General features: G+C 53.3%; 2 protein-coding genes across 4 annotated transcripts in view; one reads left to right on the forward strand and one right to left on the reverse strand.

Moving 5' to 3' along the window:
• MATN4 (matrilin 4) overlaps positions 1–24886 on the reverse strand; it is a 38468-nt gene that overhangs the window by 4875 nt on the left and 8707 nt on the right. For 2 of the 3 annotated variants that reach the window (XR_015276969.1, XM_086852815.1), the window contains exons 2-7: positions 3434–3550; positions 1930–2499; positions 1475–1597; positions 896–1018; positions 673–795; positions 415–537 (exon numbers count right to left, since the gene is read on the reverse strand). Coding sequence is in view for 2 of the 3 variants with exons in the window: in XM_086852815.1 (XP_086708941.1) it covers positions 415–537; positions 673–795; positions 896–1018; positions 1475–1597; positions 1930–2499; positions 3434–3509 (1138 nt within the window). In the remaining variant the exon portion in view is untranslated. Of the gene's footprint in view, positions 1–414; positions 538–672; positions 796–895; positions 1019–1474; positions 1598–1929; positions 2500–3433; positions 3551–12737; positions 12907–24886 lie in introns of those variants that run through there. The other variant, XM_086852816.1, reaches the window with a different exon arrangement.
• On the forward strand, positions 5881–24802 carry RBPJL (recombination signal binding protein for immunoglobulin kappa J region like). Its single transcript, XM_086852817.1, has 12 exons — positions 5881–6118; positions 12775–12838; positions 18698–18823; positions 20394–20464; positions 20715–20830; positions 21662–21836; positions 22189–22326; positions 22794–22903; positions 22991–23131; positions 23436–23591; positions 23774–23877; positions 24300–24802. Exons 1-12 carry the CDS (start codon positions 6091–6093, stop codon positions 24571–24573), a joined length of 1503 nt encoding a protein of 500 aa, XP_086708943.1. The 5' UTR covers positions 5881–6090; the 3' UTR covers positions 24574–24802.

A 24886-nucleotide genomic window follows, 5' to 3' on the forward strand; every position in this document is an offset into this window, starting at 1 on the left:
AGAGAGGAGCGGCCTGGCCATGGCCACTGGCAGAGTGAAGGAGCCTGGGGCTGGGCTCTGGGGCTTCAGGACATGACAGGAACACCCTGGAACTGCAGCTGGGAAGGAGAGCAGACTATGCCCAAGGGGCTCAGCCCAAAAACCTCCACTGACATCCCAAACACTCCGTGAAAGTTTTTCCTAGTTTTCTCTTCTCCTGAACCTTTCTTTAAAGCTGCTGCATCTTCTGGGCCATGTCTCTGAGGACACAAGCACCCATCCCCTTGGCCAGGGTGCTCCCCCAACCACTGCCAGCTCTCCATCCTCTTCCAGCCTGGCTTAGAGTCCCATGTGGGGACAGAGCTCCCCAGGCCAGTTTCAGGTGAGCTCTCTCCAGGAGCACAGGGCCCAGATAAGGAGAATGACAGTACTCACTGCTGCATGTCTTGCCATCGGCCTGGAGCTGCTGGCCCTCAGGGCACACGCAGTGGTAGGAGCCCTCCGTGCTCACACACTTGAACTCACAGCCGTGATCCACCCCGTTGCAGAGGTCGGTGGCTGGAAGACAAGCCGAGGGCAAGGGGTTACCCCCATTCAGGGTGCTCTGGGAACAGCCCTTCCCTGGAGACTGGGCAGGACATACAGGCACATGCTATACACACAGCCTGTGTCCTGCAGCACGCCAGGACCTACCCCTGCAGGACTTGCTGTCAGGCTGGAGCGTGAAGCCGCTGCGGCAGCGGCAGTAGTGCCCGTTGGGGATGCTCACACACTCGTGCTGGCAGCTGTGGTTTCCGAAGCTGCAGTAATCAATCACTGGGGAGACAAGGAGAGCAATGGCAGAAAGGAAAAGACAAGAAGAGAGAGAGAAGGGAAAGCGAATGAAGAAGGAACAGGGAGGGAGACAGTCTCTCACTGGTGCAGCTCCTCTTGTTCTGGCTGAGGTAGTAGCCTGGCCGGCAGCGGCACGAGTAGGAGCCCCGCACGCTGACACAGTGATGCTGACAGCCGTGTCTCCCGTCTGCACACGCATCGATGGCTGCAGGGGAACAGGACACCCATCACCCTCCTGTCCCAGCCTCCCTGGGGCAGCAGGGCAGGACTGCTCCAGGGCTTTAGTGCAGCACCATGAAACACAAAGGAAAAGTCCTGGTGTGGTGGTCAGACCAACTAACACAGCTTTGCACTAAAATCTAGGGAGAAAACACTGTGCACTTTGGTGCTGGGATGTGAACCCTCTGGTACTCACTGCCCAGACCCCTCAGCTGACAGGCAGCTGGTTGTGCCCAATAAATCACAAGTGTCCCATCTCAGAGAGGTGGCCAGGATTTAGCAGTGCTGCGTGTCTGCAGTCATTACAGACCTGGGAGGCAGCGGGCCCCAGTGAACAGAGCACCCAGGCTCCCTGAATCCTCTGCTGTGTTCCAGCCTCCCTGCATGGGACCCGTAACTACAAGCTCCCCATGAAAGTTCAGATAATAAAAAGGGTTTTTACGGGAGCAGGTCTTTCCATCCACGTTGAGCCTGTAGCCTGGGTTGCACTCGCAGTAGAAGGAGCCAGGGGTGCTGACGCAGCTGTGCTGGCAGCCGTGCTCCCGCTCCACGCACATGTCCACCCCTGCAAGACAGAACGGGCATCAGGGTGGCCCACAGGCACACCAGACACATGGGGACCCTGGCTCTGGCATATGGCCTGTCCCTGTCACCAGTGTGACAACCCACACAGCCCCAGCCCTGCCCCAGTGCTCACCCACTGATTTCCAGTGCACAGACACAGACACCGTGCACTGCGCTGTCCTGGCACCTCACTGGGAGGGTTGCTTCCCCATCTACCCTGCTTCTGGCACGGACAGCCACCCCAAACACCCCTCTGAAGGTCACCTTCTGATCTGGGTGAGGAGCAGACAACGGGGCACCCCTTGCCGCTCTGCAGCAGCGGCTCTCACCCACCGCAAAGCCTGTCCTGGAACTGCTTGGCAAACTGCTGGATGAGCTCAAAGGACTCCACCAGGAAGACGTGCTCCTCCAGCGGTGGGGAGGCCATGGCCCGCAGAGAGTTCATGTCCGCCCGCTGGATTCCCACAGCATAGATCTCGATGCCAGCGTTCCTGGCCTGGGTGGCCACCTCGGTGACACGGTCCTGGGGCCGCCCGTCCGTCACGATGATGGCGATGCGGGGGATCCTCTTGTGCAGAGGGCGCGCGCCCTCCTGCGTGGTGAAGGCCACGTTCATGGCGTACTGGATGGCCAGCCCCGTCATGGTGCCCTGGGCCAGCGGGACGATGCTGTTGATGGCCCTCTCCATGTCTGCCCGTGTGAAGAAGGTCTTGAGGGAGAAGATGTTTTGCACCTGGCTGGAGTACTGGATCACCCCCACCCGTGTGGCGTTGGGGCCCACGTCCAGGTTGCCGATGATGTCCATCATGAATCGCCTCATGGTCTCGAACTCGAAGGGGCGCACGCTGCGGGAGCTGTCGATCACAAACACGACGTCCAGGGGACCCGTCCTGCACTTCAGTGCTAAGGAGAAGGCAAAGAGAAGGCTCAGTCCTGCACGGAGCAGAGAGATCTCTTCATGCCAGCTGGGGGCTGCTCAAGAGAGATGGAGAGAGCAGGTTTGGGCAGCCCCCACAGACCAGCACCTTTCCACTGCCCAGTAAATCCACAGAAGGTGATGGCAGAGCAGAAGCAGGGCCAACAGGCTGAGGAGACATCCCCCGGCTGTGGGTCATTGTGGTTGTATTTTTTAAGGGCAGAAAATGAGACAGTAAAAAGCAGAGCTAAGAGCACACAATTGGCAGAGATTGAGCCAAAGAGCTTCTCTTGAGCATAAGGAGGCTACTGCCAGTGCAAACTGGGAGAGTGTTCAGCAAGTGAAATGCCAATGAACACATTTTGCTTGGCTTGTGTGCACCCATGCCTGGGAGAATTGGGCCCTAATCATAAGAAAACACTTTGAGTCCCTTTGGGATGATACCAATCTCAATTGCTCTGAAGGTCTCTGAGACATACCTGCTCCTTTCTACATTTTGGGGCCTTCACTGTTTTTAAACTAAAATTTATTTAGATCCCTCTGTCCTGAGAGGAGAGAGGCTGGTACCTCTGGGTTTGCTTTGTCTGCTGCACCTGGAGAGTCAAGCAAAGAGGAGGGTTCCTCTCACAACTGTGCCTCCTGCCAAGGTCAGAGCCCACGGCCTGGAGGGTGACAAGCCCTGGGCAGGGCTGTGTCACAGCTGAGGAGGTGCCCAGAGAAAGCAGCACCAGAGCCAGCATGCTGGGGGCCAGGAAGTTTGTGTCCTACTACTGGGGGGATCCTCCATCCCCCTGGGGATGCTCCCAAAGAAGAGGCATCATGTCTCCCCCCCATCACACAGCAAACTGTCCTCTGAGAGCTCCACTGCCCTGTGTTCTCATGTCTCTCCCCTCCATGCACTCCCCACCAGCCAGGGCTCACCTGCAGATTTGGGTCTGGCTTCCAGTGTTGTCAGGAGAAGCAGGAGGAGAGGGACAACAGGCAGGAGCTTCATCATGGCTCTGCGAGACCACACAGCTCCAGTGCTGGAAGGATGTGCTGCAGGGAGAAGACAAGGTGCACTCAGTGCTGAGGGTGAGCTCAGCCACAGGGCAACATTCTCCTGTGATGGGTGTCCCCTAAACAGCAACAGTTTTGACAGATCCATCCCCAAACTTCTCTGAACCCCATGGAATCTTTCCTGTTCCAAGGACTGGCAGTCTCAGCACAGCTCAATTTCATTACAGTAGCAACACTCTGCCAAAGGGTCTGATTTTCTGCTCTGGGTGGAGCTGGCCATTGGACAAGCCTTATTTTCACTTGCACACCAGGCAGATGGGGTGTTCAGCCAAATGCTTTTTCCCTGACTGTGTGGCTGTTCTCTGCAGCCAGTGGAGAGTGGGAAAGCTGCACGCAGGGGTGCAGAGCCCCAGCCCTCCTGATACTCCTGCACAGGAAGAGAAGCCCCCAGATGAAACACCAGCACGGACAAAACCTGCTCAGAAGTCTCTCAAAGTCACTGACAAAGATAATTTTTCCAAGAAGCTCCATTCTCTGCCTGTTTCCAGACTCCTTTGGGAGAGCAGGAGTCTCTGCAGGTAGAGTGTGTAAGGGGGTCTGTACAGGTGGGCTCACACCTCCTCCCCCAGGCAGGTGCTGGGTGAAGCACTGCCAGCCTGCTGCTGTCCTTCACAGCACCTTGGGGTCCCCACCACTCTGCCACCAGCACTCTGCAGCTCCATTCCTAAAGGTTTTTCCAAGGGATACTCTGCACCCCAACAGATTTTTCATGTCTTTAAAGTGGGTTCATTGGGTGGAAAAAAGATATTTAAACTTGTTACTCAAAACCTCAGCTTGTCACTCTCTCCCTCCATGCCCATCTCTGTGTTGTGCTGCCTTGCCTTGCCTTTCCTGGCTCCTGCAGGGATATGGATTTAGTTTATTTTTATTACAGCTGTGGTTGGAAACCCGAGGTGCTAGGGATGGAAATGCCACAGATAATGTGACTCTCCCCAGGAGATATGCAATGCCGGGACTGGGCACAAATACTGGAAGGGTGCTTTTAAGAAAAAACACACAAAAATTCATTTTATCGGTAGTTATCAGCCAGTATTTATTTAGCCCCAGGAGGTCTCAGCTGTCATTCATCACCAGGGTTGCTGTTTAATTGCTCAGTGGTTACGTGCAGCCCTGAACACCATGTCTTTGATAGCAGGGACATTGATAATAGGTTTCACAGCTGCATCTTAAAACTGTCTCGAGACTCACTGTTCACACCTGGAAAACTATATTAAAGAATTAGGAGGACAGAAAAGGGGTACAAGAGGATACTGGGATCCAGAATGCCCTCCTCAAAGTGAGAGACGTGGCCTGTCCCTGGAGGGACCAGGCTGGGACACAGTGACTCTCTGGCAGTGCCAGGAGCTCCTGCAGAACCCTGCAGGGGAAGGAGCAGTGGGAATGCTCTGGCTGAGGGGACGAGCAGGGACAGCAGCCTGACAGGGCTTTCCCAGGGCACAGAGGTGAGCTTTGCTTTGTGGCCAGGATTGCTCAGACACCTGTGTCCCCTCACCACATGCAAGCAGGGAGGCAAACAGTGCTCCTCTCCCAGCTTTTCTTCTCCATTTATTTAGCAGATTCCTTTTCCAGAGCTGTTTTTTTTTTTCCTGGGAGAAAGCACTCATAAACCACTAAATATTTCTGGGACAGCTATGTCTCCTAGAACATTTCTGCAGCTCTCTTCTCTCCACACCTCCCTGCAGAGGCAGGCTGCTATGGAGCCTGTGTCTCACAGCATCCAGGGAGTTTCAAAGACAGCACAGAGGGAGGAATGAGCTGTCGGGCCAGGAACCAAGAAGGAGAAAACCAGTTCACGACTGATCTATTTTTAACAGCATCTCAGCTTTTGGATGAAGTCTTGGCTCTCCCCACAGCTGGAAGGGCTGATGCTGCCTGGACTGGGCAGGGCATGGCAGCTCGGTCATATGCTGGTCCTGGCAGCAGAGACCAGGCTGGGACAGCGTCCTGGTCCCTGATCCAATTTAATGCCCAGTCCTACCCCAGCAGCAAAGGGATGGGGAAGCAAAGATGATGGGACAGATGTCCCCCAGTATCTCCCCCACCATCCCACGCTTGGCAACTTCCCTCTACCCTCACTTCCCTGGGGCTGACTTGCACCCCTATGGAGGGGCTCCTCACCCCGGGAAGAATCACACCCCACCCCCTCCAGGCCCGTGCAGGAGTGGGAGGGAGATGGGTGGGAAGCGAGCGGCTGGCAGGCAGGTGCTGCGGGGCAAGGCAAACACAGCGCCGGCTGCAGCGCCAGAGACCTTGAGATAACACTGAGCTATAAAGGAAAAAACGTCCAGGCAAGGTGAGTGCTGCTGCCTGGGCTGGCTCAGCCAAACCCTGCAGATGAGCTGAGAGGGACACTTGGACCATTCCTGATGTTTCTCAATGGGAGAAACAGTTGTTGCTTTTCACTGCTGAAGGAGATGCTCAGTATGTGATGCAAGGAGGGTGACCAAGGGGAGAGCCACATGTAAGGACAGAAGGGTCCCCTCCTCTTGACTCTACACCTGATCTCAGCCAAGGAGGACATGGAGATGGATCTCCAGAGACAAACAGGTAAGCCAGCACACCTTTCCTGGGCACCTCCACCAGCAATGCAGCTCTCCAGGGCAATTGCATCCCTCCCTGCTCCACCACTTGTCCGTCTGCTCTCCCTGCCAAATGCTGAGTCTCAGGAAAAACAGCCGCTTCAGGTTTCAGCGTGGCCTCCTTGGCAGCTCTCTCCTGGCTACAGGTTAACAGAAATGCTCTGAATATTCCCTTTCTGGTTCATCCAGATGGTGGCAGGTTGGACCTGGGCACACCCTGCCTTGGGCAAAGCCAAAGGACAGGGCATGGCAGGGAGCAGGGTGAGGAATGATGGCAGCTCCCTGCCCTCCTTGCTGTTACAGGGATAGGAGCTTTCCGTACTGAACTGTAGAGGGGATGAAGCAGATGGAGAAGGGAGAGGTAGAAGTGCATTCACAGCCCAGGAAAAGCCCCAACACTAGTGTCAAAAGGAGGAAAGCAGGTTGTGGACCAAGGCTGTGGAGCCATGCTGGCTCCAGACCCTGCAAGAAGTCAGGACAAGGGATCACCATGAGTTGCAAGGAGTGGGGAAGAGCTGGGAGCTGTGAGCAAGCACCAGCCAAGCCAGAGGGCTGTCCCACGCAGCAGGGCTGTGCACAGGAGGAGGCACACACAACCAATCCAGGCACACGTGGCAAGGTGCAGGGCACTGATGCCACATGTGCTACCAGCACCTATTTCTGTGCTGGAAACCTTGGCCAATGGTAGAGCAGTCCTAGACATAATGTTGTTGAAATTCACCCTCCTCATCTGCCTCTTCATGCACCCTCCTTTGCTCTGCAGAGCTTTTCTTTGCAGAGACACAACCAGGCAGTTTTGAGAAATTCAATTCCATCAGTGTTATTTGATGAAAGTCTCAAAAAACCCAATCAAAATATGGCCAGGAGTCCCAGCCCTGAGTCCTTTCTCTTAGGACACCTGAGTTCTGCCAGGACAACAGCAGAAAGACAGCAAGAGCATCCTCAGGCTGGAGGATGGGGAGAAAAATTATGATGTCCTCAGGAGGACTGCAAGTCATCTTCCTTCCAGTCCATGCCTGAGAGAAAGGCTGCCCAAAAATGCATGTGGGACCAAGGGAGGAAGACTGATGTGTGTCTTGCCCCAGGGGACAATGAAGCAACCAGAGCTACCTGGAGAGATGCAGACAGCTTACATCATCCTGGAGGCACCTCTCAATGCCAAAATTTGTTGTACAAACATGGATGAATTGCTGGCACATAGTCCATGTATTTGCAAGACCTGCAAGCAGTGTGAAAGGATGAGGCCCAGGACAGCCCTGGAGCTGGATCCACCCTCTCCTGGAGAGCTGCCCAAAGGTTGGTTTATGCCAACATAATCCCCAATCTCGAGGTGCTCTCTGCTTGCAGATGCCCAGCTCTCAGCTCTACCTCTGCTGCTCACAAACACTGAATCCACCCTCAGGACCATTTTACAGGCAGCATTGACCTTACACTCAATCACAGCTCCAAAATCTCAGTGTTCTTCCCGCCAGCAGCTGGGTAACAAAAGGAAAATCCCAGCAGAGAGGGCAGCAATGCAGTTTTTAGAGCAAGGAAGACTCAGGAACCACAAGCACATCAAGACCATGGAAATGGCATGAATTTCCAGCCCAAAAGGGGGTTTTTCCCCCTCATTTAAGGACTGATGTGTCCTTGGTTTTTCACAAACACATGTGGGAGAACCAGAGCTGACTCTTTCCAGGACATTGCAGAGCTCTCTGGTTACAACTCTTTACTGGGCCAAGTGCCACCTGGAAGGACACATTGCTTGAAAAACAAGGCTGTGTCTCTCCCACATCAAGGCTCCAAACCCAACAGGAGCAAATCAGAAGCAGTGCTGTAACAGGAAAACCTTGCTGGATGCAGAAGGAACTTCTCTTTTGCTCTGCTTGCTCCCCACAAAAGCCTATTCCCCATTTTATGGGACCTGCTCCTGTATACTCACAGGGAGGGCAGGAGGAAGAAGGGTTTTTTGACCAGGTCCATTTGCAGTGACAGATGTTTTTGACTCACAGCTCATGGACTCGTACGAGTCCTGGCAGGTTTATACTGTGATGACATTTGAAATCCCCTTGGGAAGGAAATGCTGGGTGTAGCAATGGACAGAGCATCCCCTTCTAGATGTTCTCCACAACAGCACACGGGGTCTTTCTCTGCCATCAGTCTGTCTCTGAGAGACCTCCCAGTGCTCTGCCACTCACCTGGCAGGAAAGCCTCTTGTCCAGACAGCCCTGCACTGAAACAAGCTGTACCTGGGCTGCTTCTGCAACAGCTGCCATGAATAAAAACCACATTCACTTGCAAATTAAAATGTTAAAGATCTAGCCAAGGGGAAAACACAGCTAGAGGAAAACACATCTGCCAAATCTCCTTGTTCAACTAATCATGTCAGAGATGGCTCCTGTTTCAGGACTGCTGGTGCCATTTCCCTCTTCCTCTCTGTCCCACTCAAGACCTTTAGGCTACACTTGTCCCCTGAGCTGCTCAACAGGCAAACTCAGCCCATCTCCTCACTGCTATTTTCAACAAAACCAGAAAACTCTGATTTTGATGAAGAGTGATCAACAGAAGACAGACCCACCTTACTGACTCTCCTTAAAGAGCAAATGCTCTTCTGCAAGCAGGTCCTTGGAGGACAGCTGAGCTGGACCAAGAGACTTCTAACTTTGGAGAGAAGGATGTCCTGGCCATCCAGAAGCTGTCACAGCAATCCATTGCCCAAGCTCTTGTTTTGGGAGGAAGGTGTTAGAGAGCATTTTTTTTCCCCCAGAAATATGCATGTTCAACCACAAAGGAAAAGAGTCATGGCTCAGATCAGCTACTGGGCTGGTGCAGAATTTGTCAGCTGAGCTCCTGGTGTGGCAGAGCTGGTATGAGATTGATAGTTACTAGCAGGACATCTGTCTCCCAGATCTGCTCAGACCACTATCCCCAGCTGACCTCCAGGAAGTTTACATGGCACAGACAACCACAGAGACCGCCTGCTATTCCAGCCCAGCAATCATAGATTCATTGCCTGACCTCCTTCTCTAAATCTTTATATCATATTTCTCACTCTAGAAATGTGACTCAATGTGTTGGCATAAGAAAACACGCCAGGAGAATATTCTTGTGCCTCTCCCCTTTATCCTACCCATCCTGCTGTGTGTTTAATTGAAATAGCAGAAAGTGAGAAGCATTTAGCAGCTGCAGAAAGGCACACGGGGACTTTCTGTCCCTCCTCAGAACAGAAAAGCAAACTTTTCACAGGGAGAACCTCAAAGGTGGCACAGGAAATGTCTCACACCTAACTTCACAGCTTCCACATCCCTCTGGCAGCAGGAGATCTGCTGTCCTGGGGCTGGGGTGCAGGAGATGCACCAGAGAAGAGCTTCCCCAGCAGCACAGTGGGCTGTGGCCTCCCTTCTGCCCACACTGAGGAGCAGGAAAGTCCAAGTCCAGCTGCAGGTGTACGAGCTGTGAATTCCTAAAGGCAGTGTTTTTCCATGTGTGGAGTTTGCCTAATTTTCCAGCCCAGACAGAGACTCCTGTACAGAGGGTTATCTCTGCTGTGAACAGATCTGCTCCCACTGGTTCCTGCCATAGACCAAGGACTCCTATGGGTCCACAGGCTGCACTCAGGGACTCCTGAACTTACACATTGGCAAAGCACAGCACAGCCCAGAGAGAAAAATTCTGAAGCCTGGAGAGAAACCAAGTGCCACCTCCCTGCAAGGAACAACAGCTGAGCCCTATGGATTTCCCTGAGGGGTACCAGAGGGACCAGGCTAGGGATGGACCCACGTGTGCAAACAGAGGCTTGCAGGGTGAGAGGATCAGAAATTTGCAGATGACAAACACAGAATATTGGTGGGAAAGATGGATTCTAACTCAAGTTAAAAACGTCAGGAAGGACAAGCTGTGTGAGAACCATGAAAAATTCAGGCACAGGGTAAGACACAGCAGTCTGGAGCATCCCACCTGGAAATGCTGCCATCACTGTGAACCAGTCCCTAGAGTCTCCTGAGCACACACCTCTACCCTCTCCTCCTTTAACAGAGCTGCTTTAAAACCCTTTCTATTTAGCCAAGACAGGAGAGAACCAAAGCCTTCTGAGAGTTGAAAACATTACCTGGCACCTAAAGGTACATCTGTGCTGTGAGTATCTACGCAGGGGAGATGCTCACCAGCCCACAGCATGCAATGGAGAGCACTGGAGTCAGGGTCCCCGTGCCCAGCAGAGCAGTGGAGCCCTTATGGCAGCTGCATGAGCTCCTGATGGAGCCCAAGTGCTCAATTTGCTACTGTTTGGGCCCAAAGTAGAGAAAACACAATTGCTAAGAGGTATGACAGGAGCCACTCAGCCTCCTGGCTCGGCTGGAGGAGACATCTGGCATGAAGGAGCCCAAGTGCTGCAGGGGGAGAAGCTGACTTTTATAAATTTCTTTATGAGCACCACTCCATCTATTTTTTTATTTATTTTTTTTTCCCATGTTTTTTCTAGGTCCCATTTATTCACTCAGGGTAGGGCTTGTCTGTAAGCCCCCTGTGTGTGTAGGTACAAATGCTACTTATCTCCCCTCCATGTTTCAGCCCTATTCATCAGGCATTTGTAAATGGCATTTTATGAGCACTGAGTTTTTAACAAGGCAGGCACGCTGCTCCAGAGCGAACAAAGGGGCCCCTATTGGAAACTTTATAGATGTTTAAACAAAGACTTCTCTTGAAAACCTTTAACCCCTAATGCCAACCTCAAGGGAAACGCTATGTTATGAGCAATCAGAGCACAAACATCTTCTGTGACCACAGATTGCCTACAACAGGCTGCCTTGTTGGCCACAGCTCCTCTGTTTGCTGCGGCCGCCAAGCAGGGCAGCTCCCGAGCCCATCCTGCACTCAGCACACACGGTTTCTTTAATTCTTCAACAACAAACGAAAGTTACAACTTCCACAAAAATCAACAACAGCTTTTTCCCGTTGGGTGCAGCAAAACCCTGCCTGCTTCAATGAGAAGTGTTGTTTTACTGCAAACTCCAAGATCTGTCGTGTGATTCCCAGATGGGAATTTGCATTTCGGATGAGGCTGAGTTTATCCATACTCATACATGGCAAATATCAGGGCTGAGATCTGAGAGATTTCCCCACACACAGCTTTTTGCTGATATCAACAGCAATCTAATGAATTCCTGCAGAGATCACAAGAATCTGCTTGTGAAATGAAGTTTCTACTTGTTGTTGAGAACCTGCACACTCAATGCCTGGGAATAATTGCTCCTGTCCTTGAAAAAATAAAAATGAAATCTTAACTATCAAGAAATACTACAGAGGGTCCCAAAGGGAAGGGTCCAAAAGGGAGAACTTCATAATAACTTTATAAATAATCTGGGTTTAAGTGAAGCAAAAATCCAGTGTGTTTAGGCAAAAGAGGCAAAGCCCTCATCTCAGAGTTGGGGCTGAGAACAGGCCCCTGTCATGGACCCCTGCTCCCCTCGGTCCCACTGCACACATGTGGTGGCTTCCACAGCCCCATTTCCCTGCCAGCCTCCTCATCCACACCGGTTCCCACCCTGCAGCCTGCCTCCTGGATGGATTCAGAGCTGTCTGCACCACGGCAAAGGAGAGAACCCTGCAGAACCAGGGGCAAACCCCCAACAGAGCATCTCCACCCTGTATCTGCTCAGCTCCGCTCGGCTCGCACGACTGCGCCGCCACACAAACACCATGAGTGCAGAATAATCTCATTTTCCAAACAAGTTTTCCCATGTAATTGCTCGGAACAGAAGTGCCCAAAGCTAATTTTATCCTGTGAAACAGTTGGAATGAAAAGCTGAAGGGGAGTGATTGCTTGTGCAAACGAGTATACACAGACCCAATTTTCCAGTCGTGCAGAAACGGTGCATAACAAACTTAGGGTACACTTCTGAGCTTATCTTTCTGCAGGATCTCAATCTCCTGTTGCTCAGTACGCCTTGCCCAGGTGTACCAGACCTTATTATTCTCTGCTAAGAGATCCTCGCTTGTATAAGCAGGGACCTGCCCGAGGTAGGCGAAAGGTGAGCAGGGCAGGCAGCGCAGAGGAGTTCACATCGCTCACCCAGCACCGAGGGACCGAGCGGCTTCCATGTCCCGGCTGCGGGACCCAACACACCCCGGCACCGCTGCAGCGTGCGGCCGGGGGTCGGGGAGGCTCCAGCCCGCAGATGGGAGGAAAAATCCTTTGCGGCAAAGGTTGTGCTCTTCCCCTCCTCCCGGCTTTCGCGTTCTGCTCCTGACGCCCGGGATCGCCGCTCCCCTTCCTGCCAGACCCGCTCCAAGGAAAAGACCCCTCGGAGGCTGACAATCTCCGCGGCAGCGCTCGGGACCGGGACTGGGACCGGGATGGGGACCGGGATGGGGATCAGGATCGGGATGGGGACCGGGATGGGGACCGGGATGGGGATCAGGATCGGGATGGGGACCGGGATGGGGACCGGGACTGGGATCGGGATCGGGATGGGGACCGGGATGGGGACCGGGATCGGGATGGGGACCGGGATGGGGACCGGGATGGGGATCGGGATCGGGATGGGGACCGGGACCGGGATGGGGATCAGGATCGGGATGGGGACCGGGATGGGGACCGGACTCACCGGCAGCCTCCTGACCCTGTGCTGTCCCTTCCCGCAGGCTCGGAGCCCGTTCCCCAGCCGTGCGGGCCGCGGAGCCGCTCCCCGCCGCGCTGCTGGCTCAGGTACGGCTGCGGGCGGTGCGGGGCGGCAGCGGCGGAGGCGGCGGGGCCCCAGCGGCATTTAACGGGGCGGGGGAGCGGGGGGGCGGCGGGGCGGGCACGGCCCGGCCCCGGGGCAGCGCTGGCAGCGGGGGGGTCCCGCCGCCTGTGCCGGCGGGGCGGACTCGGGGGTCCCTCCTGCCCCGCGGGAGCTGCGCGCAGGTGGAGCCGGCACCGAAGGGTGCGCGGCCCGGGATGGCCTTGGGCTCACGGGTGTGGAGGGCCCTGCTGCTTTTAGTGTTTTATTTCCCCTTTTTTTCCTTTATTTTCCTCAATTTTTCCTTTTTTTTACTCCTTTGTTTTTCTTTCTTAATTTTAAATTTGTTTTATTTTATTTTTCCTTTTTATCTTTTTCTGTTTTTCTTGCTTCTATTTTTTTTCTCGTTTTGCTTTTATTCTTTGTTTTGTATTTATTTTTTTATTTTTTTTCTTCCCTTTTATTGCATCTTTCCATGCTGGGGGAGTGCACCTGGGACCCCCATAAACATAAAAGTGCATGGAATAAGGAGAGCCTAAACTGAATATCCATTTTACCTAGAGTGTCCTGGAAGTTTAGGAACATCATCAGATAGTGGTTGCAGTGTGGGGAGGTGAGTTTGAACCAGGAAACTGCAGACCAGAGCTTGGAGGGCTCTCGAGTCTCAGGTTAAGCTTCCATCAAGAAGGTCAATTGATGTGCATTGGAGATCATCAGCAGAGGCTTCTTAGAAACCCTGGAATAGAACCTTCCTGGTTCTCCACCTCTCCCAGCACCTAGATCAGTCTGGTGGTGGCAGGAACCTCCTTCAGTGCTTTATAGGATTGTGTTGCAGCACTTTAACAGCACTTCCCTTCCTCTCTGCACATGAGGAACAGAGAAAGGAGACTTCAGTTAATCACCCTCACTGTCTGAATTTTCTAGCAGATGTGCCAATACTGCTTTATCAAACTTGGGCATTTTGGGGGTGTTGGTGCTGCTGGGGTGCCCACCCTGGCTGGCCCCACTGCCACTGGCTTTTCGTGCTTCCTGCTCTCAGCTGCTGTTTGCCCTTGGTGTGGTTGATAAATCCCCCAGGCCTAGAAAAGGCTGAATTTCACTTGTGTGTGCAGTGAGGAAAATACAGGATTTATAAATACCCATGCATATACAAGGGCTGTGGGTTGGGTTGGTCTGGATTAAAGGAGGTATTGAAAAATGAGGGAAGCCAGAAACAGCAGGCTTCTCATTTCTGTGATTTCTAATGGCTTTTCCTTTTGCATAAACATTGCATTGAGTCCATACCCAAGAGCAGTGCAGGCGTTTTCTCCCCTGATCTGCACAAAATATAACCCAGACCTCTAAAATGGATATTTTTTATTAGGATGTTTGGTTTCCCCAAACTGAGAGAAGCACAATTGCCCTCTATGGCAGCAAGTCCCCAGCAAGCTTCAGGGCAGCTGTGTCCTGAGCAAGGCAAACCACAGCTCCTTTTTTGGGGGGAAAGCAGCAAATTAAATCTCTGCACTTCAATTCAGTGCTACCTGCGCTTGGGGACACAGTTACTGTGTGTTACAGTTCCTGTATAAAGAGGTGATTTGAAGACCCAGTTTCTAAACAATAGCTGCCAGGATTGTATTTTGGTCTCCAGAGTACTTTCATTCCCAGGGGACCAAATATATCAGATCCCTTCCTCAGCAGGCTGGGCTGGTGGAGCTCACTGAACTGAAAAGGAGCAGGGCAGAGGGCAGTTTGCTTCTCCCAGTGCTTGTAAAGCGCTTTTTCCTCCTCCTGCGGTTGCCCAGGGGTGCGCACACAGAAGGTGATGTGTGGAGCAGGGTATGTCCCACACAGGGAGCAGCATTCCCCAGCTGGAATCAGGACAAAGCACCGAGTGATGCCCCTAAACACTTGCTGCTGGGAGGGAAAGGGATAATTTTCAGCTGTGGTGTTAAACATCAGCTCTCCTAAAGTCAGCAACGGGGCTGTGGGGTCCAACCCTACCAAAGCCTCTCGGCGCCTGCCTGGGTTCCCTGTGTGCCCACATGAAACAGCCCTTTGCAAGGTGGTCCAGCTGTGTGTCTCCTGTGGGAAGGACACAGAGCACTCCTCCTTTTCTGCTTCATTTCCCATGGGAGAGGGCACAGCAACCCAGCCAGGGCTTGCAAATCCCCTGGGGTACCCTGGGTCTCTCCCACCTCAAGCACCAGGGTAGAGATGCACCACAAATACACTCACATCCTCTCCTGAGGCACATCCTGACCTAAAGCAAAGGAAAAGCCTTGGTAAGTGGTGCCAGGCTGAGCAGGGAAGGGGAAAGGCTTACAGAAATCAGTGTAGGAGAAGGGTGGTGGATCCCCCCTCGCTCCCCCTCCCTTCTTGTACATAATGCCCAACTGTGTGGAGAGCAGCCGAGCCCCAGCCAAGACCTCTGGCTCTGAAAAGGCAGCTTTTAGTGAGAGCTGTAAGAGCCCAGCCCGTGTGGTGCTGCTAACATGACACTGAACTAACACTGCACTACAACCAAAGCATTTTAATAATTTAATATAATAAATGTCAGAAGGAGTGAATAATTCTCTGTAACCCTGAGGAGGCTGTAGGTGCCAGAAGGAGCCAAGTGGGTATAGTGAGCTGCCTTAGCAATAGCCCTTTGACTCTCTGAAGATAAATTTAAACCAGATGATGGATGCTGGGTGGTCGCCTCTGTGGGCAGAGTGGCAAGCACTGCTCAGAAGTGCATCACTGGCACGATTTAGCCCCAATATTTGGAAGGCAAGAGCCGCAGAGAACGGACAAAGAAAAGAAAGCCAAGTTTCTAAGTAGTTGTTCCTCCAGCTGGACATCAAATCTGCAGAGCTCCCATCTGTTTACCTGCCTTTGGCATGCACATTCCCACTTCAGGTAGCATGTGGGTAACTGTTCCAGAAGGCTCTTTAATGAGCTCCAGGCAGCGACCCACGTGCCTCTGGAATTACGTAGGGATGGCAAGGAGCAGTGATACCTGCACAAGCCTGGCCCTGCCCTGAGCCAGTGCTGCAGGAGGCTCTGCAGAGCAGGCGTTGCTGCTGCCCACGCTGTCAGCACATGTCTTAATCCACAGGTTTAGGCAATTTGCTCCTGAGCACTCCCTGCCACTGCCTGGCCTCTGTACCAGGCAGTTCCGTACTTTGCCAAGGGGTTGATGGCAGAGGAGCCCTCAAGCCATGTGGATGGGCACTGGTGACTGCGTTGGTGGCACTAACAGGGATGGAGCATGTGATTCTGCAGCTGAGACACAAGAACCCGAAGCTATACTCCTAATTTTACACAGCACACTGAACGATGAGACTCACCAGGAAAAAATTCACACACCCAGCCTGGTTCTTCCCTGCTGTGTGCCCGCTGTCTCTGACAAACTGAGGGTGAAATGCTCCTGAACAGAGCCAGCAAGGTTCAGTACTCATTTAACAGTGTGTTGCATTAGTGTAAAAGAGTATCCAGGGTCAGGCAAATTTCCTTGATACATTTCCACATTTATCCAAATCATAATCAGTTGTTCTGAAAAAAAACCAAAACAAAACAAACAAACAAATAAAAAAAAAACAACCCAGAGTTTTGCTGAGAGATTCCCAAACAGTGCTTTTATATGAAGGGAAAAATAGCAAAGGCAGATCAAAGCTGAAATCACACCATTGCTTGGCAGCAGAGGAGTGAAACAGCTGCAGATTGCCATTATGGAAAAAGATTAAATAACTTTCTTATGGGATCTCTTTGGCTGTGCAAAGATATAAACTATTCATTGGCTAAAGACTGGAGTGAAACTTTTCAGCAAGACTAAGAGACCCACCCTGGAGCAGCCACTGGTGGGATGCTGGTTGATAAAGCTCAGCTTCAGTGTGCTGGAGCAGGAGTCTCCCAGCACCACGATGGAGGGAACAGGTACAGCTTGGCAAAGGAGCTCATCCTGCCTTGCCATGAGTGCTGTGGGGTGAGCCAGGGCTAAGCCCAGAGCCCTGTGCTGGCAGCACCTCTGGGGCTGCCACAAGAGCAGAGCCTGGTGGCAGCCTGGGCTCTGCAGTCAGGAATGGCCATAAAACTTTCATTTTCCAGGCACAGAGCAGCAGTTAATGCTGTGGGTGACACTGACACTGGCCCTGGCTGTAAATCTGATTCTAGCAGGGCTTTGTTGATTTATGTTTACCAGTGATCCAGTTAACACATCTGGGATAAAGAACTGGGAACGAGGAGGGCAGGAGATTATATCGCCCCTCTAGTAACCAAACAGAGCACATCCATGCAGTGAAAGTGTCAGGTCCCCATGGCACTGTTCACAGAAGACACTGGGTAAATATTTGCTTCTATGGGATATGTGTTTTTCTTCCTCATACAACAGGAGAGCATCAGCTCCATCCAAAGCTGGGAAAGCTGGAACTGAAGTGGTACGTGTTTAAAGTGAATTGCAACATGGGTGCTAAAAGCTGTAAGGGGAAAAGCTTTTCGATTGCACTGGGAAGAAGAGTTGGCAGGCAAACTCCTCTAGAAGGTTGCTTGGGATGACTGCTTGCAGCTTCTTTCCCTGGGAGCTTGCTCTGGCTTCTGAGCCCAGAGGAGCTCACCACGAGGAGCCTGCCTTGGGGAGATGGCAGGACCAGACTGACCTCTCCACACACATTTGATCATTTATGCTCTCAACTTTTCTCCATTTCTAGTCCATTTAAGAGGAAGAGAGACTGTGTTTAATGGGAATGCTTCCCTGCACCCCTCTTGCAAATTCCTATTGGGTGGCTGTAGCTGATGTCCCGACTGTCACCCCTTCTCCTCTGAGCCACCCCCAGTGCTGCCCACAGCCCCCAGATGCTCTCTCACAGTTACTCTGCGATGTGTTTTCCACTGGGGCTGGGGCTCCACAGCTTTCTCTGTATTCTGCTTTACCTCTGTCTCTGACAGGAGACTCATCACCAGCCAGGCTGGGTCCCCTTGGTAGAAGCAATGTTCCCAGTGGCCACACTGACAAATGTGCCAAGAAGAGACTCCTACACAGCCATCTCCTCCTCCTTCTCCTCTGGTTTCATCTTATCCAGTCAAATATCCCAAACTCAGGGAATGCTCCTGTCCCAAACTCGGGGGGTTTAGGGGCTTTCAGCAGGGCAGGAACTGGTGTTGTTCAGCGAGTGGTCTCACCTCCTCTGAAGGCAAGCCAGCACCATAGAACGTCCCAGAGCTGTCCCCCCTTGCACTCCCCAGTCCTTGCACTCCCCAGTCCTTGCACTCCCCAGTCCTTGCACTCCCCAGTCCTTGCACACATGTCCCAGGTGGCAGAGCAGGGCATCTTGGACCCATCTCACCTCTCTCCAGCTGGTTAACACCCAACCTACCGAGTTAGCAGAGTTGAATGCCAGGTGCTTGGGAACTCCTTCTAGTTAATAGAGCAGAAACAATCAGCAGAACCACCTACTTCTTAGGTCTCAGAGAAAAATGCAGCTATTTTCACCCAACACCCCTTGCCGAAGCCAATGAGTGACTCCACCTCACACGGCAGCTCCCCAGCTGCACTCACAGCTCAGCAGCATCGCTTCCCAACCCACCCAAAAGCCATACAGCAACAAGTACATCAGGTGGAAAAACAAATTAATAATCAGTTAGAGCACAGCCACCATTGCATGGGACGGGAAGTCTTAGAAATGCCCTGTGTGTGTTCAGTGGCAAACTGATGAAGCAGTTATTCCATTATCCAAACTTTCTATTTTTCAATGCCAGCCCCATTCTTAGAGCAGCTGAGCTGCAGTGCTTTCTGATGGGAAAGCCTTTCCACCCTTCCCACCCCATCAGCCCAGACATGGAGGGAGCTGGCTCTGGTGCCACAGTGCCAGGGAAATTCTGTCTTGTAGATCCAACCCGTACCAAGCCAGCCTGCTCCAGGACAGCGTGCGGAGGTACCTGCAGCTGCCAGCAGACCAGACCGTGCTGATCCTGCACGCCAAAGTCGCACAGAAGTCCTATGGCAATGAAAAAAGGTGGGAGATACTTCCAGCTTCCCTGACAGCCACTTCTAAACCCAGCTACCTAAGGCTTGATTTCAGCCTTGCTGGATTTTGCTGATCTAAGCTGTTAAGCAAATCATTTGACATATCTTCTCTGCATTCACTCATGATGTCTTTGCATCCAAAGCCACCATTTAGTCTCCATTAATTCAATAACATAAGAAAGGTATTAGCTCCAACCTGCATCCATCCCAGTTAGACATTCCCAGTGGTTAGGTTCTTTCTGTGGAGCAGGAAAGAAAGACGAAGTAAAAGAAGTCAAGACTCTATTCAAATCTCACCCCCCAGGAAGGAAAGGCCTGTGTTCCAACTGTCCTCTAACCCTTGTCTTAAAATCTGCACGGCCACAGCAGGGACTGGGGTGCTTCCTTCAACACCAGTGGTCTCCAAAAAGCTGCTATTTTTGAAAATCCTTCCCACACTGCAAAAACACCTTGAGGTTCTGGCTTGAATCTCCAAAATTGCCACTCCCTGGCAGTGATGTCAGACTGCGGCACTGCAATGTAATTAATCCTCCATTAATCCTTGTGATATAAATACTCCTCCGTTATTACTGAGTATGGAATAGCTATGAGGTGACGAGCTCAGCCTCCAAGGTGTAACCACCCAGACCCCAGCAACCCCAGGAGACAGCTCTGGGATGGGCTGGCTGTGCCTACAAAGTTCCCACCACATCCAATCTCCTGCCAGGGGCTGCTGGTCCACAGGTAAAAAAGTTATTTCAGGACAGAATCTTCCAGCCAGGAGGGAGCCTCATTACTGCCTCTTTCCTCTGCTCCTGGCCCCGTGCAAGGGATGAATGTGAAAATCAGATGCCAGGTCTGAAAAGGGAGAGAAAACCTGCACAGAGCTCCCTGGTTAAAGTTTGAAGGTACTGCTGCCATTTTCCTTAACAGTGGGAGCCAGGGGCCTGTGCTGTGGATGAGTTGTTTAAGTAAACCTGTATCCAGAACTTTAGGGCTCCAAAATACCCAACCCCCTACAATGGTGATTTCTCTGCTAGTGCTTTACCCAGTATCAATAGAGGATGAATTTACACCATTCACACAAGCGCAAAGACAGTGGAAACCCAAATAAAACACAGGAAAATGGGTTTCCAAACTCCTGGCTATAGATTTATTTGCACTGGGCTCCAAAACTGATTGTGAATGCAAACTCTGTTCCCAGCCTGCTGAAACTCCCACATGGCAGTCAGATAGAGGCAGGGTCTGATCGCTCCCTGTCTTTGGTGGAGCTGGAGCTGCGGGTGCCAGGGTCCCTGTCCTGCCACCCCAGGGCCATCCTGTCACTGGTGGGACCATGGCCACCAGCAGCACCACCAGATGTGGCAGCTGTTGAGGCTGGAACCAGGCACTGGAGGCTGTGCAGGGCAGAGGCTCCCAGCCCCTCGCCCAGCTCCATGTTCCCCCCGGGGTGCGGGGTTGCCCCCAGTGCTGGTGATTCCCAGTGAAGGTCTCTGCTCTCAGCACAGACATCCAGCCAGTCCCAAGCACTTTTCCAGGGTGCTGAAGGGCGGTGAGAAAATGCCCTCTTGTCTCTGCAGGTTTTTCTGCCCCCCACCTTGTGTTTACCTGAGTGGGCCAGGATGGAAGTTAAAGCAGGAGCAGATAAAAGGTGAGCACTGGGCAGCAGCCCTGGACCTCTCCTCCCTCTCTTCCTGCACCATGGAGAGCTGCCCTCTGCCTCTGCAAAGGGAGCAGCGAGTCTGTTTATGTTGGGTTTGGGCCCCCAAACTCCTTTCCTGCTCAAGCTTGAGCCCCCTGAAATCCAGACCCAAGGAGGGCTGGAGCTTGGCCATGCTCCAGTCCTGGCAAAGCTGAGCCTGTGCAGGGGTCTGGAAGGTGCTTCCCCTTGTCTCTTCCAGCCAGGGACCTGGGAGAGGCTGGATTTCGGGTGTGTGGGTACATGGGGCTGGACAGCATGGGCAGCAGCCTGATGGAGACCCAGAAGCTCAGCTTTGAGGAGCAGCCAGATGCAAAGGTAAAGCCCTGGGGCTGGGGGATTCCCCTCTTGCAGAGGCTGGGCTGTCACCAGCATCACCCCACACCCTGGGATGTCACACCCTCCCCATTCTCGGGATGTCACAGTTCTTTCTTCCTAGCCATAAATCCCCACTCCCACTCTGCCAGCCCTTTGTGGCATGTGCAGCAGTCCAGGCAGCCCAAAGATCCCCATCTTCCTCTGGAACCATCTTTTCAGGTCAACAGCCCTGTGGCTGCTGAAATCTGCACAGCTCCCTGAGCCCTGGCTCTTCGTCCTGATGAGCAGCACTGCTGCTTGTCACAAAATGAAAGTCTCGTCCCTCATTTGCAGATAAACAGCTAAAAAAAGAGATGCTGTTGATCCCAAAGTTCAAAAGCTTCAGCAGAACTCTGGCATCTTTTGACTGGAGGGGGAAAAAAGGAGAAAAAGCATTATCTGGGGTCCCTGAAGAGCACGGGGTCTGAGGCAGGCCAGGAACCTCACAGAAAGAGCCTTTGTCCGCAGTGCTTGCCTTGCTGCTAGGGCACAGCACATCGGCCAGGATGGGGGAAACCATAAACCCAGGGTGATTTCTCATGTAATGTGGGATAAATCACACATGAACATTCATTTCCATAAGGAATACTCTACCCCCAGTGTAAATAAAGTCTCTGCCGATCCCCAGCTCTTCATTCCACCTGTAATAACATCTCTGGTCATTTCTCCCTTTAAATGAACCCGGAGCTTGTTGAAAGGGAGCTATTATATCCTCGTGGGGTGGTGAGGAGGGTGAGCATGGCTGGTGGGGCTGGGCTGGAGCTGCTGGCAGCCCCTCTGTGCCCTTGGCAGGGGTTCAGCTGTGCCAAGGCCCTGTACATCTCGGACACGGACAAGCGCAAGCATTTCCGCCTGGTCCTGAAGCTCTTCTTCAGCAACGGGCAGGAGATCGGCACCTTCCACAGCAAACTCATCAAGGTCATCTCCAAGCCCTCGCAGAAGAAGCAGTCGCTGAAGAACACGGACCGTGAGTACACGAATGGCTCTGTGGGGAGGGAGCTGGGTGCCAGCCCAGGATGGGATGCTCTCTGCTCACAGCTTGGCTCTGGAGTGGTCCAGGCTGGACCCAAAGCCCGTGGGAACTCCCAAAAGAGGATGTATGTGACACAGTGATGTCTCATTTCCAAATGACCCACCACGAGGTGTAATGTGCCGATGCCAGTGTGCCACACCACACTGCTCATGCAGAGAGGAAGGCAGCGGGGAGGGTGTTGGCTGCTGCCAGGGTAGGTACCCCAGGAACCAGGGATTGTCCTCGCTGGGCTTGACAGAGCCATCATTCAGTCCTGGCAAGCACTAACCCAGCTGCCTCCCCACAGTGTGCATCTCCTCAGGCTCCAAAGTGTCCCTCTTCAACCGCCTGCGCTCCCAGACCGTCAGCACCCGGTACCTGTCCGTGGAGGGGGGAGCCTTCATCGCCAGTGCCAAGCAGTGGGCAGCCTTCACCCTCCACCTGGGTAAGGACCCTCAGGGGACACTGATGCCACCATCCCAGGGCTGCCTGCCTCCAGCCATGGCTCTCCTTCTTGGGGGCAAAAGGCATGGGAATGCAGGAATCCAGCTCAGTCTCACCTCTGACTGGCATTCCTGGTGTGTCTCTGGGTGTTTCCCGCTGGCTTTGAGGGCAAAGGGGCAGTGACCAGGGCAGCAAGAGCTGTACTGGTCTGGAGGTTCACAAATCCAAGCAAGTGACTGCCCAGCAGTATTCCTGCCCACGCTGCTTCCAGCAGTGTCCCTGCAAGGTACCGCATCCCTGCCCTGCTCTCCCATGCTGGGTTCCCAGGGAATGGTGGCCTCTCCATGCAGCGAGCACAGGCAGAGCAGAGAAGGCAGCAAGAAAGCAGCGGGAGCACGGCCACACTTGTGCCTGGCAAGGTTAACCTGCTCCCCGGGCCCTGACTCTGCCTCTCTCCTTCCCGGCCAGCGGACGAGCGCTGCAGCCGGAGCGAGTTCCCGCTGCGGGAAGGGTACATCCGCTACGGCTCCGTGGTCCAGCTGGTCTGCACGGCCACCGGTGTCACCCTGCCGCCCCTGGTAAGCTCCATCCCCGTGCTGCAGGCACGCAGAGCGGCTCCACGGCTCCGAGCGGCGGTGCCATGCCGGGGATGCTGCCGCCCGCAGATCATCCGGAAGGTGATGAAGCAGTACGCCATGCTGGACGTGGATGAGCCCATCTCCCAGCTCCACAAGTGTGCCTTCCAGTTCCAAGGCAGCGACCGCATGTACCTGTGTCTCTCCACAGACAAAGTGATCCAGTTCCAGGTATGGCACTGCAGGAGCAGGTGAGGACCCCTTGCTGTCATCTCTCCAAAGTCCCGTGTTGCATCAGGCTGGGGAACGTGTCACTGGGAGGGCTGTTGCATCCAAACTAAAGCCACAATCATGGCAAAGCTTTGGTGGGGACACTGAAAATGAGGTCTTTGGAAAGGAATAATTATCCCCATTTCTCCGTGAGCAAAGCAGTCACTTTCTGGAACCAAGACACTGAGGGCAGAAGCCAGGCATCCCAGCCCCATTCCCCACCATCTCCACTGCAGTGTGTTTGGAGCTCTGACACTCTCCACAGGCATCTCCCTGCCCAAAGGAAGCCAACCGGGAGCTGCTGAATGACGGCTCGTGCTGGACCATCATCAGCACAGAGACTGTGGAATACACCTTCAGTGAGAGCCTGGCCTGTGTCCGTGAGCCCGTCAGCCCCGTGCCACTCATCGCTGCCCTGCAGGTAGGCACAGCCACGGGCTCTGTGTCACCTGCCTGCCTCGTGCCTCCTGAGCCCTGTGCCCCTGTGGCATCTCCCCGTTTTGGGATGCTGTGGGAATGAGATGCACAGGCAGAGCATCCTGTGGGAGAAGGAGTCTGGCTCACTGTGTCACATAACCCTGCCACACTCTCTGCCCGTCACAGCTCACTGGCGGCGGGGACGTGGCCATGCTGGAGGTGCAGGGCGAGTATTTCCATGCACGCCTCAAGGTCTGGTTTGGAGATGTGGAAGCAGAGACAATGTACAGGTAACATGGATAAGGGAGCTGGGCAGAAGGCAGGGAACAGCAGCCAGGTGTGGGCTGTGCTGAGCAGATCTTGGAGGGATGTGGCTGCAGACCTTGGGGACAGGGACACTTGCACTGCCTATCCTGCAGGAGCAAGCAGGAGCACCGCAAGCAGAGACAGGGATGAGTCTGCTGCCTGCTCTCTGCCCTGGCTGCAGTCTGGGGATAGCCATGGGTGGGGGACAACAGGGATTTTAGGGAACTGTAAACAGCCAAGCAACCCTGGCAGAGAGGAATGAAAGACTGGGAGGAGAGAGGAAGCTGGCTGAAGGCTTCACACTGAGCTCCAGGATGGAGGAGAAGTACAGTCACTCTCTGCTGGCTGCTCCTGCATAGGACCTTCCTCCATTAATGCATATTTTCCTCCCCTGCACTGTTGCCAGGAGCCCCAAGTCCCTTGTGTGTGTTGTCCCAGATGTCTCTGCCTTTGGCAGTGACTGGAGGTGGCTGCGATATCCCATCACGGTCCCGCTCCTGCTGATCAGGGACGATGGCCTCATCTACTCCAGCTCCTTCACATTTACCTACACCCCGGAGCAGAGCTGCATCCCAGGGCAGCAGGTCCTCTCAGATGTTCCCCAGGACTCGGACAACTTACTTGACAGCATCCACCAGGAGTTTACCAGGACCAATTTCCATCTCTTCATGCAAACCTAGCAGGCTGGGCAGGCAGAGGCTTGGCCTCACTGCTGGCCTGGGAAGGGGAACAGCCCTGAGCCATGCTGGGGGGCTCATCCAGGGCTTGAGGTGGCCCTGCAAAAGGGTTCTCCCCACTCATCCAACACCCACCATGCTCCTGTGATTTACTGATTCATCTCTTTCTCACAGCAGCATCTTACACTGCTGAGATCTTACATGAGAGCATCAATAAATCAGGCTTGAAGGACTCTTTACTGATTCAATTGACTTTTTACTGACTTGCATGATTTACCTGCGTGCTGGCATCGAGCACCACAGCTCCTTCAGTGTC

This window comes from Cyanistes caeruleus, chromosome 16, assembly GCF_971803275.1.
Source record: "Cyanistes caeruleus chromosome 16, bCyaCae1.hap1.1, whole genome shotgun sequence".
Lineage (NCBI taxonomy): Eukaryota > Metazoa > Chordata > Aves > Passeriformes > Paridae > Cyanistes > Cyanistes caeruleus.